Raw genomic sequence first — 17,243 nt, 5'->3', positions numbered from 1 at the left:
AATCATGAAATGCATCTTTAGACAGAGCCCAAAGGGTCCTGAAATGTATTCAGGATTTTTGATGACTGGTGTTAATGCTCTTTATAGTTCATTCTTACCCAGGATGAGGTTCTTGACCAGTTTGAGCTCATCCTCCTTGTTGTACTCCAGCATCCCTTGGAAATCTTTCTCCCTGCGGGGAATGTTGACAGGATGAATTGGCTCATCCACCATCTGTCCCGGAGACGTCTGTCCCTCGGTTTGACCCGCTGTGAAACACAGGACAATAACAATCAGGCTACATCTTCTACCGTTATGATGAAACACATGTGTGGACAGACTCTGTTGACCGATGATTTCTCTCTTACCTCCCATCTCTCCGATCCTCTTGGAGTAAACCTTCAGCTGCTTCTTCAGCTTGCGGATGGTTCGGTCCTGCTTCTCCAGCTGCTCCATTAGATCCTGAACCGGTTCAAGGTTTGGAAAAATAAAAAGGAGAAAAGTGTGAGGACATAGGAAAGCTTCTGAGAGCACTTCACGCTGTCGCCCTGCAGTGGAAAAAAACAAACACTTTAGAGAATCAGCCGCTGGATTTGCATCGGCCAAAGTCTTGGAAACAGACAAACAAACTGAGAGAGCGGGAGTGATTTTAAATCAACGTAAGAGTTGCTGTGCTGATTGTTTTATTCTCAGAGGAAGAGAAGTTTCAGGACTCATCGGCTGTTAGAGACAAGAGAAAGGTGCAGAGCTGCTGCGCTGTGAGTTAGCAGACGCTGCTGTGGAGAGTTAGAGCGACACTCAGCGCCGTTTCATTCAAAACACACAACATCCGTTAGTTCGGACACATGCAGACACACACACGTGCACACACACACGTACACACACACGTACACACACACACACACACACACACACACACACACACACACACACTCTCTACATACAACCATCCGTCGTAAAATGATGACACGAGCCTCTCGGGATGCTTCTGGGTCCTCAGCCAGGAGCTCCTGTCAGGTGACACCCAACATGCAGATGAGTGTGTGTGGCAGTGTCAGTATGTTGATGTGTAGCCCAGATGGGAATGAAACCACCAACCCTTGAATCCTACTTTATTTAAGAGTTGATCTATCATGAAGATCATTAATTGTAACTGTCTTTCAGAATAGTCTGGTACTTGGCATTTGTGATGCAGGATCTTTCGCTTCCGTTTAAAAAAGCAATTAAGTCTGCATGCGTATGTTGTTGTCTGTAGATGCAGATTCTGGTTTAAGGCACCAGAGTCATGTATTACACATCTTTACTTCTCATTCAAAAATACTGTGCTCTGCAGAACAACACAGCACTTCCCTAAAACCTGAAACGAATATTTAGTATATAATAAATGTTGATATCATATGCCATCTATATGAAAGACTTTGGTAAACAGTAATCCTGCCTTGGTTGCACAGTTGGAGACATCCCCCTAAGTATTTATGTTATTGATAAAAGAAAAGATGCTATACTCTAAACGTATCATCAACGAGAAAGCTAATATACATGGTTCCTAAACTCTCAACTACTCTTGATAATAATACCAACAAATTGTCTATGGAAGTAGGGAAAAGTATTAGTGGACTGAAACTCTTTGTGATGTACAGGTTAGAGTTACCACTCTTCCTCTGCCTGTGTGTGTGTGTGTGTGTGTGTGTGTGTGTGTGTGTGTGTGTGTGTGTGTGTGTGTGTGTGTGTGTGTGTGTGTGTGTGGTAGTGTACCAGGTTCTCGTTGGTGAGTCGGGTGATCTCGTGCTGCAGGCTGGCTTCGATGCGGGCCTCTGGAGGCAGCTGGAGGTTTTGGGCTAAGAGCTGCTGCTGACGGTTGTTCTCCTCCTTCACGTTCTGCAGCTCGCCACGCAACGACTCCACCTCGTTATCGTAGCCTCTGCGCTGAGTCTGCAGCTGGTGCTCCAGTAACCTGAGGGGGGGGGGGGTAAAAGAAGGAGGGGTAGAGAGGAGGAGAAGGGATGAGGGAAGAGAAAAGTGAGGAGGAAGATGGAGTGGGATAGGAGAAAGAGTGTGGGAGGGAACACATGGGAGAAAAGAGGACAATAAATCAGCATTATGGTGTGAATGAAAGTTCATTGAGACAGGTTTTCACCACAGTTTGGTGACAGCAGCATGCTGTGCAGACATTACCAGCAGCCCAGCCTCTCTGAACACGTTTTCTTAAATCTGCTGACTCAATAAAGGGGCAAAATAGGAAATTCAGGGCAAATCTATGATTGCATCCAACGCCGATTAGATTTGAGTACACACAGAAAGAGTGCAAATTAATTTACTTTCATAGAAGACATTTCTCCTCTACATTTTTGCAAAGAAAATAGTTGTTTGCTGCTATCTTAATGTTGTGAATGTCTTACATGGATCTTTTAGGCTTCATTTTCATAAGAAGTCGAAAAGAAAAAAAACAAGTTAAAAGGGAAGTTGGGGCCTCGTTCCAAAACTGTTCATGTTTCCTCTACACATTTTAATGGTTGTACTATTTTATATAAAATACTCTAAGGTACTTCTCTTCATGTGTAGAGCAGCATTGGGAAAGAAAATTGGAACAAAGAAGGTCTTGAGTGATCAAATCAAAGTCAAACATTATTATTTAACTCTAAGGGTTTGTTTTAATTGTAAGGAATGGGACGTTTTTCTCTCCGTGTTTGTGATAAAACTCAACTGATCTACTCCCTCTAGCATCTCTGCAGTATATATTGAGTAACATGATGCTGTATAATGTAACATGCTGTCATTATAAGTGAGTAAAACAAGGTTAGTGTCTGATTGGAGGTCATTTCTGCTGCACTTTGTTATAAACAAATCGGAAAAGCGTTAGAAATGCAGCATCTGTGGGGAGTTTTGTATAAATAAAACAACCATGTAAAGAACTGTGTCTGGAAGAGTGAAACTCTTCTGTTGTGCCAAAAATAAATAGAGTAGCCAACTTTTGCCTACTTTCTGTTAAGAAGAAAAAGTGTGTTAGTGTTCAAAGCGTGTGTATTTTTGTTCTGTGGCCCTTAAACCAGCTCTGACATTAATTAAGAGGATCTCTTAGTCACAACAAACCAAAACACAAGCAGTCTCAGTATATGTCCGAAAACTAGCAAATTGGACAAAATTGAAAGTTAGCTGTGAGAGAAAACTCTGAACGGTTGATACAGCGAAAGAAAGGGGAAGTACAGGAATGAAGAAACAACAGCAGCACACATCCTTTCCGGAGAGAAGGCTTCATGCGCAAAATAAAAACACCTGATGGTTTCCTTTAAGCCCTGATTAACCAGCCACAGCTCTCCATCCTCATTCAGCTTATGGAGGTCTGGAGCGGCAGATCTGACCGACACACAACACAAAAGGAACATGAACAACACAAAACAAAAAGAAAGAAGAAGCGGGGTGGCTGGGTTGGGGAGAAGTATGCAGAAAACAACATCAAAATGTGTCTACATGTGTGTATGTTCAAACACTGTCCAATTTGAAGCATTATCTGGAGTTTGCGGTGGACTGAATGTGACTGGAGAGAAACATATGCATATATCTATAATTTTGGTTGACTTGTTCAGACTGTGATGCACAGTATTGTAAAAACTAGAGATAAATATATCATATAAACAGAGAACATGTCTGCTGTTAGCTATCTATCATGTGTACAATATCAAGTGTGTGTTTCAGGGAATATGTGCAGGATTTTAAGACCAATGAGATGACATGCATGAAACAAATGTTAACATGATGGCTCCAAACAAAGAGAAAAGTGGGTTTCATGCAGGATTTATGCCAAACTCATTCCATAAAGCTGAGACAGGAGGCCTCCTACAACAGCATTCATCCCAACACTGCCGAAAAGAAAGCAACTCAGGAAGTTGTGTTGTAATTCTATGTGTTAATAAAGGTTAAAATACAACTGAGGACTACATACACACTCTTTTAGCCCAGACATTTCCATGCTGTCATGCTGCACATTTTGAAAATACTGCCTGGTGTTTCTGCAGCATCTCCAAAAAGCCTCTGAACAAATATTTGTATCTTTGAGGAAACCTGAAACTCTCCTCATGCTAAACTTGAAGACCCCATGCAGACATATGAATCTAAATCCTGACTCCAAAGCACATTTGTTTAAATCGAAAACAGTGTGTTAGAGCATAAGTACGACCTGTACTGGAGCCTGAGCTGCTACATTATTCAACATGCTGTTAGCGCAGGAAACCAAGCTGTTTGAGTCAGCTGTTTGAGCCTCAGCAAAACATTTCTTTGTTTCATTTTCACTCTGGTTTTAATTCAGCGTGGCCATGCATGCTCTGTCCCATGATGCATAGGCCACGTCTGTTTTTTTTTTTTTTTTACCTCAGCCTACTCAGGAGATCACTGACTTCCAACGGCTTACGCATGAACCTAGGAGATCTGCACAGGACAAGGCAGTGTTCACAAACACACACATTTATCGAAAGGTTTATCACGGTCATAATATCAATGTTACGGCAAGAGCCATGTAGGACACAACATTTGGAGAAAAATATATGATGGGATTTGAGGTTATTACTTGTGTCACCTCCACCTGCCGTGTTGTTGTGCAATTATAGACATTCAAAAGTGTTGCAAATTTTAACCAAATTTCCCGAAAATGTGCAAATGAAGGTGAATAAATTCTTGTTTCGTTCCACTACTTTAGCATGACTCTTAGTAGTTTTTTTTTAAAAGATAATCAGCAGATGGAGCCAACTCTCCAGTAAGAAGACTTTTATAGCATTGCAGCAGATGGGGGCTGATGATCCAATAATAACAAAAGCGCCAATAGAAAAAGTATGTAGAATACCTGATTGAAAAATACCTTTCTGTTTTTTATGAATTCATGTGATGAGGCTGTGCTTATCTGTCACCATGATCGGTCACTTGTGAAGAGCAGAAGCTATGGTGTAGGTTTGAGTCCAATGCTTCTTGTACTACCAATATTTGTGAGCTTAATCTTTTTCCGATACACTTTCTCACAGTTTTCTTTAGCAATACACAAACTTATTCGCCCAAAAACGTTTTTAAAATAAAGTTTTTGCCCTTTTTTGCCATTTTTCCAGATTTCCTGCGTTCCAACTTAGTTTTTTTTATGCTCAAACTGAAAAAAGATATGAATGTGTAAACCTGGAGATAAGGAGGACTACAGTCTCTAACAAAGTACCTGTTGGTGTCTTTAAGTCCTACGTAGGCTTGCTTGATTTCATCAGAGTCCTTCAGTTTGGAAACATCCTCAGCGTAGACTGAAGGCTCGGTCATGGTTTCCTACAGACAGATAAACAAAGGGGAATAATTAGAAAAGGTAACAACACATTTTAAACAGTGACCAGGCTCATAAAACCTCTTGCAAAAGTGCATCATGGACCAGTGTCATTCAAATAGGTGTATGAATAAAGAGAAGGGAGTTAATGGAGTCATGAATGTGAGTTCACACGGCTGTGGGCTGTCAGCATGAGTGCTGTTGACTCCCTGCCAGCATCACTCCAGCTGCTGGCTACCACTGTCCTTTAACTCTGACAATAATCAGCCTCAAGATGAAACACTGACAAGGAATCAGGTGACGCCTCAGTGACAGCCGTCTATCTAAAGGGAGCTTCACAGCGGGGCGACTTTTTCTAGCTGATGATCATAATGTATGAGTTGGGTTCATGTGATCGCCGTGTGACAGCTTGATGTAAAGACAAGGATCACTTCTAAGCATGAAAGACACACTGGGAACAAGAATATCTGTGTAAGGGGTGGGAATAAAAGTCATGTAAAAAGGTAAATGATTGTCTTTTGAGATATTGTTATCATGGACAGTAATCCTACATATAAAGTCTAAGGTGTTTCAAGAGTTTTTTCACCAAAATACCAGTTTTTTTCTGACAGCTAGCTTAAGAATATACCATGTAATTGTGTAATAGGCAGCCTTTCTTATAACTTATTATTCTTGGACTCAGAGAGAATTGACAAATGCTAAAAGCGTAGTAGTAAAAAGCTTTACGTGCCAGTTAGGCACACATGTTAGCCTTTGTGTTTACATTACAGCAATCTGTTGACATGAAAAAATAAGACTTCATAATCCTCTTGACACTTCTTTCTGCTTTCATGTCACATGATGCCACACGGCTTTTATTAGCTCTGTTGAGCTACTGTTGAGCAGCAGCAAGGGGAAAAAGGAAATCCCTACTATTGAACAACCACCAGGAGTGCAGTTGTTTTAAGTGTCTGAGTGTGTTTGCAGCAGTGGTGCTATTAGAGCTGCACAGAGAAAACAGACCAACTGAAATTATAAGACAGATCTGATCTTTTGAATGAATGAGGTTTACATGCACGAAACCCAGTGAAAAAGTGTCAAACACTCATGCAGGATGCAGTTTTTTTGTACCTTCTCATCCTGTGGGGGAGCGTGGATGGAGGAGAGAAGGTTGAGACACGAAGTTAGACAAAACGACGGTGCAGTGAAAGACAAAGCTACGTACAGTGAGAACAACAATGTGATTTAATTACTATTTTGACCTTAAATCAACAACTAATTGAAGTTCAAATGTCAATTAGGGTATATTTTAGTCACCGTTGGCCATTTCTCACTAAAAAGCTAAAAAGGAAGTCTCAGAATTCATGCTTTTTTTGAGTACAGGAACATGAGAATATAATTGATTTATATCAAATAACTTCTAAAATCTGAGATTAGGATCACTGTAAATCAAATGTAAATGAACTGATCTTTAGGCCATGGGAGATTTCAAATCTTGTGCTAACAAACAGAAGCTGATATGGGTGAAAACACAACATGCATGTAAGAAGGTGGATGCAAGCGAGCAGGTGCCATCCTCCTTATGGTAGCTTCATTTTGTGAAAGATAACCGCACCATGTGAACAAAGTTTAACCGTTCTGTAAACTGCCTAAATACTAGACCCATGGGTCTGCTCCACCTGAGAAAACAGTCACAGTTACACGTTGCTCTACCTTGTGGTGCATAGCTTCCTTTTGGCTGACCAGCTGTGAGCGCAGGATCAGTACCTCCTCCTTACGGACCTCCAGCTCCTCACAGGAGGAGTTCAGCTGCTCTAACACCACCTTGTAGGCTGGGGAGCCCGGGGCCCCGGCACCTGTAGCAGCGTTACCCAGCAGGCTTTGCCTAATCTCCGCCAGGTCATGTTTCAGCTTCTTGTTCTCTGACTCCAGCTCCTGGCGCTGAGGAGTGAAAAGACTCAGTGTCGGTGGGTCACAGTAGCAAGTGGTAAATGAGGCTTTGTGAAGCTAAGGCAGGAATTACTGTGTCTGGCTGTCGGTCGGGGAGAGAACATTTTTTCACTTTCTTCTTCTCTGGTAGCTTACCTTCAGTGACTCGTACTCCAGCTCTGCCCCGCGAGCCTTTTTAAACTCAACGTCATCCTGAAACAACGAGCAAAACATGGTGATGAAGACACTTTTTCGTACAGTGACAAAGTCTATATTACCTTATGAAGCTCAATTTGACACAGGGCCAATAAAAAAATGGCCTGAAGGAAGAAAAGGTGGTTTGATTTTTGTTTATATCCTTTTTTTTCTATATAAAAATTAACTAATTACTTATTAAATGTAAAAATAATGTAGGATAAAATAAATGTTTGTAATTATAGCATGCGTGACGTACGTACAGTGGGGCAAAAAAGTATTTAGTCAGCCACCAATTGTGCAAGTTCTCCAATTTAAAAAGATGAGAGAGGCCTGTAATTTCTATCATAGGTATACCTCAACTATGAGAGACAAAATGAGAAAAAAAAATCCAGGGAATCACATTGTAGGATTTTTAAAGAATTTATTGGTAAATTCCTCGGTAAAATAAGTATTTGGTCACCTACAAACAAGCAAGATTTCTGGCTCTCACAGACCTGTAACTTCTTCTTTAAGAGGCTCCTCTGTCCTCCACTCGTTACCTGTATTAATGGCACCTTTTTGAACTCGTTATCAGTATAAAAGACACCTGTCCACAACCTCAAACAGTCATACTCCAAACTCCACTATGGCCAAGACCAAAGAGCTGTCAAAGGAGACCAGAGACAAAATTGTAGACCTGCACCAGGCTGGGAAAACTGAATCTGCAATAGGTAAGCAGCTTGGTGTGAAGAAATCAACTGTGGGAGCAATTATTAGAAAATGGAAGACATACAAGACCACTGCTAATCTCCCTCCATCTGGGGCTCCACGCAAGATCTCACCCCGTGGGGTCAAAATGATCACAAGAACGGTGAGCAAAAATCCCAGAACCACACGGGGGGACCTAGTGAATGACCTGCAGAGAGCTGGGACCAAAGTAACAGAGGCTACCATCAGTAACACACTACGCCGCCAGGGACTTAAATCCTGCAGTTCCAGACGTGTCCCCCTGCTTAAGCCAGTACATGTCCAGGCCCGTCTGAAGTTTGCTAGAGGGCATTTGGATGATCCAGAAGAGGATTGGGAGAATGTCATATGGTCAGATGAAACCAAAATAGAACTTTTTGGTAAAAACTCAACTCGTCGTGTTTGGAGGAGAAAGAATGCAGAGTTGCATCCAAAGAACACCATACCTACTGTGAAGCATGGGGGTGGAAACATCATGCTTTGGGGCTGTTTTTCTGCACAGGGACCAGGACGACTGATCCGTGTAAAGGAAAGAATGAATGGGGCCATGTATCGTGAGATTTTGAGTTAAAACCTCCTTCCATCAGCAAGGGCACTGAAGATGAAGCGTGGCTGGGTCTTTCAGCATGACAGTGATCCCAAACACACCGCCAGGGCAATGAAGGAGTGGCTTCGTAAGAAGCATTTCAAGGTCCTGGAGTGGCCTAGCCAGTCTCCAGATCTCAACCCCATAGAAAATCTTTGGAGGGAGTTGAAAGTCCGTGTTGCCCAGCGACAGCCCCAAAACATCACTGCTTTAGAGGAGATCTGCATGGAGGAATGGGCCAAAATACCAGCAACAGTGTGTGGAAACCTTGTGAAAACTTACAGAAAACGTTTGACCTCTGTCATTGCCAACAAAGGGTATATAACAAAGTATTGAGATGAACTTTTGTTATTGACCAAATACTTATTTTCCACAATCATTTGAAAATAAATTCATTAAAAATCCTACAATGTGATTTCCTGGATTTTTATTTCTCATTCTGTCTCTCATAGTTGAGGTGTACCTATGATAAAAATGACAGGCCTCTCTCATCTTTTTAAATGGGAGAACTTGCACAATTGGTGGCTGACTAAATACTTTTTTGCCCCACTGTATATCTCTAATACCATTTCATTAGGACCTGTGCCAGTATTAATGTATGTTAGAAAGGCTTATAACTTCAGGTGTTGATATGATATATATTTATATGATATATTTAGAGCCCAGTGTGGGGTCATTACCCTGGCTCTAGCCCGCTGGAACTGGTCCTCTTTGTTTTCCAGCTCGTTGCGCAGCGACTGCTTCTCCTGCTCGAGCTCGGTGAGGCGTTTCTGCAGCTTCAGTGTTAGGGACGTGTCTATTCCCCGAGTCACATCCTGCAGGGACGCAGGCATGTTAGGACAGAGCATAGGAACCATGAAAAGGGATTTAAATGGTTGAATGAAAAGCCACTTTTATCAGCAGTAACTACCAGTAGAAACCAGGTTTTTCCTCTTATAAAATACAACCAAACTAAAGTCTTACTTCCGCAGCACGGGAACCTTCCTCCAATTCGGCGTACTCGGAGTTGTAGGTGTACTCTGATTCGTTGCTGCTGTGCGTGGAATCTGTTCTCCTGTGGCCAGGCTTGGAGGCGTTCTGCAGATGAGAGAAAAAATAAGCCTAACTATTAAAAAAACTAGCCTATATCAAAAACGCTTTTCTTGAATTTTCTTAGGACTGGATCTTTAAAAAATGGTTGTCTCTTGTTTTAGGATTTTACCAAGTTTTGGAACCCTGAAATAATGTCTAAATATGTCCAACAAGGTGTTAAATATGTCGTTAAATTGACTGTGTGTTTCTCACCGAGGAAGCCATCACCTCCTTCATGTCGTCGTACTTCTCCTCCAGGCGCAGGTGCTCCCTCAGCAGATTCTGGTAGCGAGATCGCTCCTCGTTCAGATCCGTCTCCAGCTGCTGGGTCTCCTGTGCGATCGTACGGGCCATTTTCTCTGAGGGGAGAAAAAACATAAAGAAGAAGCAGTTAGCCCGCTGTGTCGTTCAAGAGACAGCTACCTTTCTCTGGATGACTGGACGGATGTTTGCGTACCTGTCATCTGCTGACTCTGTTCCTGAATCATCCTGTTCAGGTCGTCCTTGTCCTTCTTCAGCGTGCCATTCTGATCCTTCAGCTCCGTGACCATCTACACGCACAGACACACACACACACACACATATAAAACAAATTACCATTAAATCAAATCTATAGAGCAACGTGAATGAAAGCATCTTGAAAGTTAACATATCTCTATAATCCAAGCTGTATCCAAGAAGCAAATGTCCATTTATTTTCAAATCTGTCATCTAACACTCCAACAATAACTTTCAAATGAAATACCACACACCCACACCCACACCCACACCCACACACACACACACACACACACACACACACACACACACACACACACACACACACACACACACACACACACACACTTCAGTGGCACTACTCTACTCTATCTCCTGTGCTCACCTTCCCCAGAGCAACTCTGCCCTCTGAGCCCACCATGTTCCCATTTCCCCCTGGTTCGCTTTGCCTCCTGAATTGGGGGAAAACCTTTTTTCTTCCAGTGCAAAATATACATATTCAAGTAAACATTTCCAGGAAACTTTGGGATAATGTTCTTGTAAGGAATTTCTATTGAACTTAGTTTTGAACTATACATAGGACAGCTATATTCTTAGGAGAGAATAACAAGGAGGATTTCAATGGAACGGTTTGATCTGAAAGAATCTGAACTATGAGTTTTGGGGGGGAAATCAAATCTAAACTTATGTCTAAAAAACGATTAAATATGGAAAGCCTAACATCTTCTATTGTATGGATAACCTGTACCATTATACTGCACAGGAAGTGGAGGATCAGGACATCCAGGTGAATGAGCAGATGGCTCAGGTCTTACCTTCTCCATTTCCTCCCTGTAGTTTTTGGCCCAGTCTTCGATGGTCTTCTTCTCTTTCTGTGTGGTGCTCAGCTCCTTCTTCAGCTTCTCCAGCTGCTCATGCAGCGAGCACAGCTGGATGCCTTTGTTCTTGGCGTCCTCCTCCACCCCGCGCAGCCGGTTCACCTCGGCACGAAGCTTCTCGCTCTCCACTGTGAAGGAAGTCTCCAGACCGACGAACCTCTCTTTGACAATCCGATTGTCCTTGGTCTTGAGGCATAAACAGATTATAAATCAGAGAAGTCAAACACACAATACACAAACATGTATCAATACATTACATTACATGTCATTTTTTATTTAAAACGACTTACAAAAAAATCATAGAGAATCAAACTCCGAACAAGAAGGAAAGGGCCATATATATTCTCTTCAAGCAAGTCATACCACTGTCAGTGCTGGTGAATTTGTGACAAGGCCTAGCTACCTCTATAAACTGCTTTTAAACAGAACCCTACCATGTGGAAAGTAGGGAAGTTTAAAATGAACGTACCCCTAACAGATTGTGAAAGTTCAAACTTTGTTAAAGAAAATATACTCAACAACTGCCTGTGCAGTCAGAGGTCTGATATCTTCATGCTTTAAATGCCCTCACAAACACAAAACATCATCTCACCTGCTCGTCGATCTTCCTCTGCAGCTGCATGATCTTGTTCTCCATGCCTTTGTTGAGCTTCTTGAAGTGCTCGACGGAGCGAGCCTCGATCTTTAGCTTCTTCAGCTCGCGCCGGGCCCTCATCCTGCGGATGCAGCACTGCAGGATGACGATGGATTCGAGGCAGCGCTTGTACCAGCAGCGAGCCAACCAGCCGCGCACACGCTTCTGGATGATCACCACCTTTTGCTCCCGCAGCAACTACAGACACACACGGGAATAGTTAAGGAGAAGCAGAGAGAGCATGTTTAATACATCTGCACAGCCACATACTTTCAGATTTTCCAATAAGCTAAATATTAGTTATTTGTAATATTCCTACTCATCCTGTCTGTCTTAAAGTTAAGTTAAAATGATAGACAGATTGGGGGTAAAATGTACCATAAGTATCACAAATGTTTAATTGACTTCTCCTCAGGACTCAGTATTTAAAGCACTGGTTATGTTAAACATATTTTCAGAATTTTGTGGAGTGTGTCTTACCGATTGGTACTTCTGCCGGGCCATGTACGCTCTGAGGATGGTCTGCATGACGAGAGCAGCAGCCTGCTTCTGCCGGTAGCGTTTCCTCTCCACAATCATCCTCTGGTACTTCTGGATGGTGGTGGCTGCCTGCGTGCGACGCATGTACTTGACAAGGCTGAGGAGACAAGAGATGGACACGTCAACATGTATTTAGGTACAGTATTTCCACCTTATTAACTGCCCTAAGACTCCCAAAAACATTAACCCAGCATTGTTTCATAAAACCAAAACACAATCTGTGCATATGATTGTTCTGTTTTTAAGGGTGCAGGGTGCAGGGTGCACTCACCGGCGGGCCTGGTATCCTCTGGTGAACCTCTGGATGGTGATGGCGGCGCTGCGTTTGCGCAGATACCTCTTGCGCTCCAGCCAGCAGCGGATGGTTTTCTGGATGCGAATGCAGGCGACACGCAACTTATCTGCCCTCAACTTCTCCAGGTAGGCCACCTGACCGGCCCTGAAGAAGATCTTGGTCTTACCAAACTGATATTTATCCTGGTCCTGAAGGAAGACAGGAGCAGAGGTCAGGAGGAAGACAGGGTGACTTGACTAAAGGGACAGAGTTACTGAGTGTTTACTGCCACGGTTCTTGCACAGAAGGGGAAAGAGGCAAAACAACGGACTCATCAATTTTTAAGAAACAACTAGAAAAGGTAGAAATGCAGACGGTCTCACCTCCACAAGTTTTTCCAGAACATTTCTGCAGGTCAACTTCTTGTCAGGTAACACATCCTTCTGCTTCATCAGCACTCTGTAACGGCTGAAGAACTCCTGGTACGTCCATCTGACACGCACACAAATACAGTTAACCGACTGATTTTTCACTGTTTCCACAATCAAAGTTTGCCAAAGTGAATGTTCAAAGAGGAATACAGGTTTGCTCTGATGTTTGGCGTTCTGTAGGAGAAAATACTACAGAATACAGTAATGCAATGCAATGCATATGGAGTAAAATGCATTCTGATATATTCCTTTAAGGCGCCTCAGCTGATGTAAATCTCAACTTTATGCTTTTAATTTTCCTTTCATTATCTTATATTCAAATCATATAACAATCTTTAAGGAAACAACACATATCAGTCACTAAAGAGCCTATGGAAACAGTACAAGTGAACAGGGATGCATCAGCACCTGGATGGGAAACCCGCAGCAGAGATGCGAATGGTTTCCAGGACACCACAGGCTCTGAGCTGCTGCACCGCACGCTTCGGGTCAAACCTGCCAACAACAGATAACCACAGTCAATGACACCAACATGAATTACTCTTACGCCTGGCAGCGTTTGATTAACAGAAAAGAGAAGACTCACGAGAAGGCCAACTTGAAGTCGTTGGGTTTGATGCAGCGTACGTAGTGCGGGGTGGTCGCGTTCAAAGTCTCCATCAGCATCGCCAGGGAGTTACGAAACTACAGGAGAGCAACATCATCATCATCATCATCATCATCATCATCATCATCATCATCATCATCATCACACTTTTGTATTTTGTAACTAGGCTGTCAAATCATTAAAGCAAATTTATGTGTGTACTTTAAATATATTTAATGGGTAATAAGTGCCAATTAATTTGGACTAAATAGGCAGGAAGAAAAAAAGGACGTCTAATATATTTTAAATATGCTTGTATGTCTACCAACACGCACTGGAACTGATTTCAATTTGTGCAATGAAAATACCCAAGTCCTTAAGAACACTACATTAATTAATTTCACCATAAAATCAAACACTGGAAGAGATATGAACCTGGCAGCCGACAGTCTTCTTGTGCTCCCTGCTGCTGCTCTCACGGCCCTTCACAGGTTTGACGCTGAGGCGGGTCCGTCCTCCGGTGCTGGGGGCCTGACCCGTGGGACTGGTGGCTTTCTCCCCATCCCGGAACAAGCTCTACCAGCAGGGGAAACTAAAAACAGCAGCCCACACAGAGTCAGAAACAGAGCAGCGTTAGACACTGCAGGCGTTATTGATTGGCTGAAACAAAGGTTAACCACACAGCGTTCTGCTCTGGATGTTGAATTTAGTCTCAGTGCAACTACAATGCTTATTTAGGAGCTATGGTTGTAGTATCTAACAGTATCTTCTGACAGTACATGGCATGCTTATGGATTTCTCTTACCTATTTCTTACTGCCTTACCAAGCACAGTGAGAGCTGTCCTTTGAGCATTTCATACAAGCCTTTATAATTTGACTTCAGGGTTGAAAACCACGATCAAGTAATCACGCAATCTAGTTTAGTTATCAGGTGTAAGTCTGACATAAGAGTTAAAGGAAACCTTCACCCCAAAAATACCTTACTGTTAAAAACAGTGTAGGTGTTTAAGCCAAAAATGCATGTGTTTGGGTCGAGGGAAGATAGGATCATTATTGCAGGAGTTGCATCAGAATTTGAAAATTGATATTTTTTGAATAGTTTTACTGTTGATAAACGCGGTCCTCCTTTTTTTACCCCAATTTATTCAGATATTTCTCAGTTTGCGGATTAATTATTTACCAAGGAATGAGAGAAAAACTATATTTTTTCCCACAAGTTTAAGGTAAATCCAAACGTGGGGTTATTGATATAAAATAGGGGTGAAGTATCGCTTTAATTCCTCTTAGTTAAAGTGGACTGTAGAGTGAGTAGATGTCGCTTGATTTGTTGATTAGCAATTGTTAAACCTATTTACAGAGAGTTGTTATCATGTTTTAAAAAGCCAATAAAGAAAAATCAAAAGGTTATACTTTCTCATATATGTCGATATGCTGTGGCCATATATGACTGCAAAGGCGTCACCTTGCCATGAGGTTATGACATAAAGAGTATCATGTATGATGCACACACACACACATCAGTCATGTTCCATATAACTGTGAGGTTATATGAGGAGGAGGCTGTGTTATGTGCAGCTTCAGGTCCTCCTGCTGCGCTCACGGCACTGCCATGCTGCTTCTCTGGCCAGCGTCATAAAGCAGGATAACAAAGGCTTGCACGCTCTCAGCAGCGCTCTGAAACATACAAATATCCTCCTTCCTTTGTCTCTTGTCAGAATCCCCTTTTCTTTAGTGCTCCCCATGCAGCAAACAAATGCACACACACGCACACACAACTTAAATCTCCTCAGTGCCGTTAGAGTGCTAATAACTCCAGAGAGAGAGAGAGAGAGAGGAAGGGAAAAAGGAAAAGAAGCTAAAGGAAGAGCTACAGGCGACCAGCGTTGTAGCAACGCCTCTGTTTACCTTCTGCTGGCAGGGAAGGGTTGTCATGATGAGGACAGAACCAAACATACATGGACAACATGTAGAGACAGTGACAAAAGAAACAAAATGACATTAAAAGAAAAGGATCAAAATCAATATTTCCCCTTTAAAAACTATGAAACACATCGCAGTATGAACCGAAAAGAAAAGAAAACCAGGCAGAGTAATGATGAGGATGAAATGGATGGAAGGAACATGATGAATACTTAGGGATGCATTTCCACTCCTAGCCTGCATGAAGTATAAAACATGTCTGTGGTTGGAGAACGGTCACAAGGTGGAATTAGATCGGTCTGATCGCATTCCTGGATAGCAATGCATCACGGGAAATCTCTGCATCAGCCATTTCTCGAATTCACTGTATTGATTAGACTTGCGAGGAGACGTCAGCAGGAAGGAGAGTCTCCTGTGAGTTCTGCAGATCTCAATGCAGTGTGAGCAATGCGGGTACTGTGGAGCCATTACACACTAGAGTATTCAAATGCACAGACTAAAGAAATATCCTGTTTTAGAACACCTGGGTTCATTTTCATAGATTAGATTCAAAAGAGATCTGTTTCATTTTGAAAAGTCAGCTTTTTGAAAACCAACATGGCTCAGCTCAAAATTTTGTTTCAAAACAAAACTCCTCATCTCTTCCCCGACATGATTTTAGTATATAATTAACTCTATGGATATTACAATTCATTTCTATTATTATTATTTGTTTATTGTTTTAATAACTATGTATTTATATTTTAAATAATTATATTTTAATTCTCATTATCATTGTTGATATTTACTATTTAAAAAAAAAATATTTGTATTATTATTGTTGTTCTTGTGAACAATATAAATCTGCTTAAAAAAAGAGTCTGATGTTTGGAGGATATCTGACCTTTTTTTGTTTTTTAGAGAAAATGTGAAAAAAAAATGTAAGCTTTTGAGAAAATCTGAAAATATATTTTTTAGAAAATCTGAAAAAAAATCCAAATCTGGGGAAAAAAATATGATGTTTCACTAAAATCTGAAATTGATGTCTCAAGACGGCATTGGCTTGACTTGATTCGATATTCGCATCTACTAAAACAGTCTCTCGGAGATACACATATATTCAGGGGAGGCGAGCGTGACGTTAACCTGATCACATGAATGCCAGATCAAAGCTGTGGATCCTCGGTGCGAGGGCCTTCCTTTATGTAATATTAATGTATTTTCTCCTACTGCGGCTTACTGTCTGTGTGTGTGTGTGTGTGTGTTCAGCTCGTGTGTAAATAAAAGCTGAACCTCTCTGAATTTAAATCTCCACGGTCAGTTGTCATAAATTCTGATATCAACACTACCGTCAAATGGCCAGAGGAGGGCGCTGCTTTCCTGAGGCTGGAAATGGGACTTCTGCTCATTACACATTACAGTGTTTTTTTATGTACACACACACACACACACACACACACACACACACACACACGTTCAAATAGCTCTCTGTTTAAGATCTGCTCTTATATGTAGCTGTATATACAGTGTGAATATGTGGTGTGGATGTGTGTCTTTATTGCTTGCCTTGCTGGCCTTCAGCACATTGATCTGTTCTTCATTCACTGTGTCCTTGTTCTTCTCCAGGAAACCGTCACACTGGTACTCCACCTGCTCGGCAACAAAAGAGCAGTGTGTGTTATAAAACCTGTGAGCGGGATCCATCCAGGTCTTTCATTTCAGAGGAGAATGACAGTGTACCTACTCT

At 41.9% G+C, this 17,243-nt stretch overlaps 1 protein-coding gene across 1 annotated transcript in view; it reads right to left on the bottom strand.

The window, feature by feature from the left end:
• The window catches only part of myo5aa (myosin VAa), a 57,042-nt gene that overhangs the window by 5,781 nt on the left and 34,018 nt on the right, over nt 1-17,243 (bottom strand). The window contains 23 exon segments of the mRNA XM_063881847.1: nt 99-248; nt 348-441; nt 924-989; nt 1,735-1,933; nt 3,253-3,333; nt 4,345-4,401; nt 5,171-5,271; nt 6,959-7,186; nt 7,331-7,387; nt 9,365-9,499; nt 9,648-9,761; nt 9,969-10,114; nt 10,213-10,306; nt 11,069-11,317; nt 11,724-11,963; nt 12,246-12,402; nt 12,577-12,788; nt 12,963-13,071; nt 13,419-13,505; nt 13,597-13,694; nt 14,032-14,169; nt 14,171-14,188; nt 17,063-17,146. Coding sequence (XP_063737917.1) covers nt 99-248; nt 348-441; nt 924-989; nt 1,735-1,933; nt 3,253-3,333; nt 4,345-4,401; nt 5,171-5,271; nt 6,959-7,186; nt 7,331-7,387; nt 9,365-9,499; nt 9,648-9,761; nt 9,969-10,114; nt 10,213-10,306; nt 11,069-11,317; nt 11,724-11,963; nt 12,246-12,402; nt 12,577-12,788; nt 12,963-13,071; nt 13,419-13,505; nt 13,597-13,694; nt 14,032-14,169; nt 14,171-14,188; nt 17,063-17,146 — 2,914 coding nt within the window.

This window comes from Eleginops maclovinus, chromosome 4 (genome assembly GCF_036324505.1).
Source record: "Eleginops maclovinus isolate JMC-PN-2008 ecotype Puerto Natales chromosome 4, JC_Emac_rtc_rv5, whole genome shotgun sequence".
Lineage (NCBI taxonomy): Eukaryota > Metazoa > Chordata > Actinopteri > Perciformes > Eleginopidae > Eleginops > Eleginops maclovinus.
Note: the sequence above shows the minus strand (reverse complement) of the source record. Positions and strands in the feature narration are given on the sequence as shown.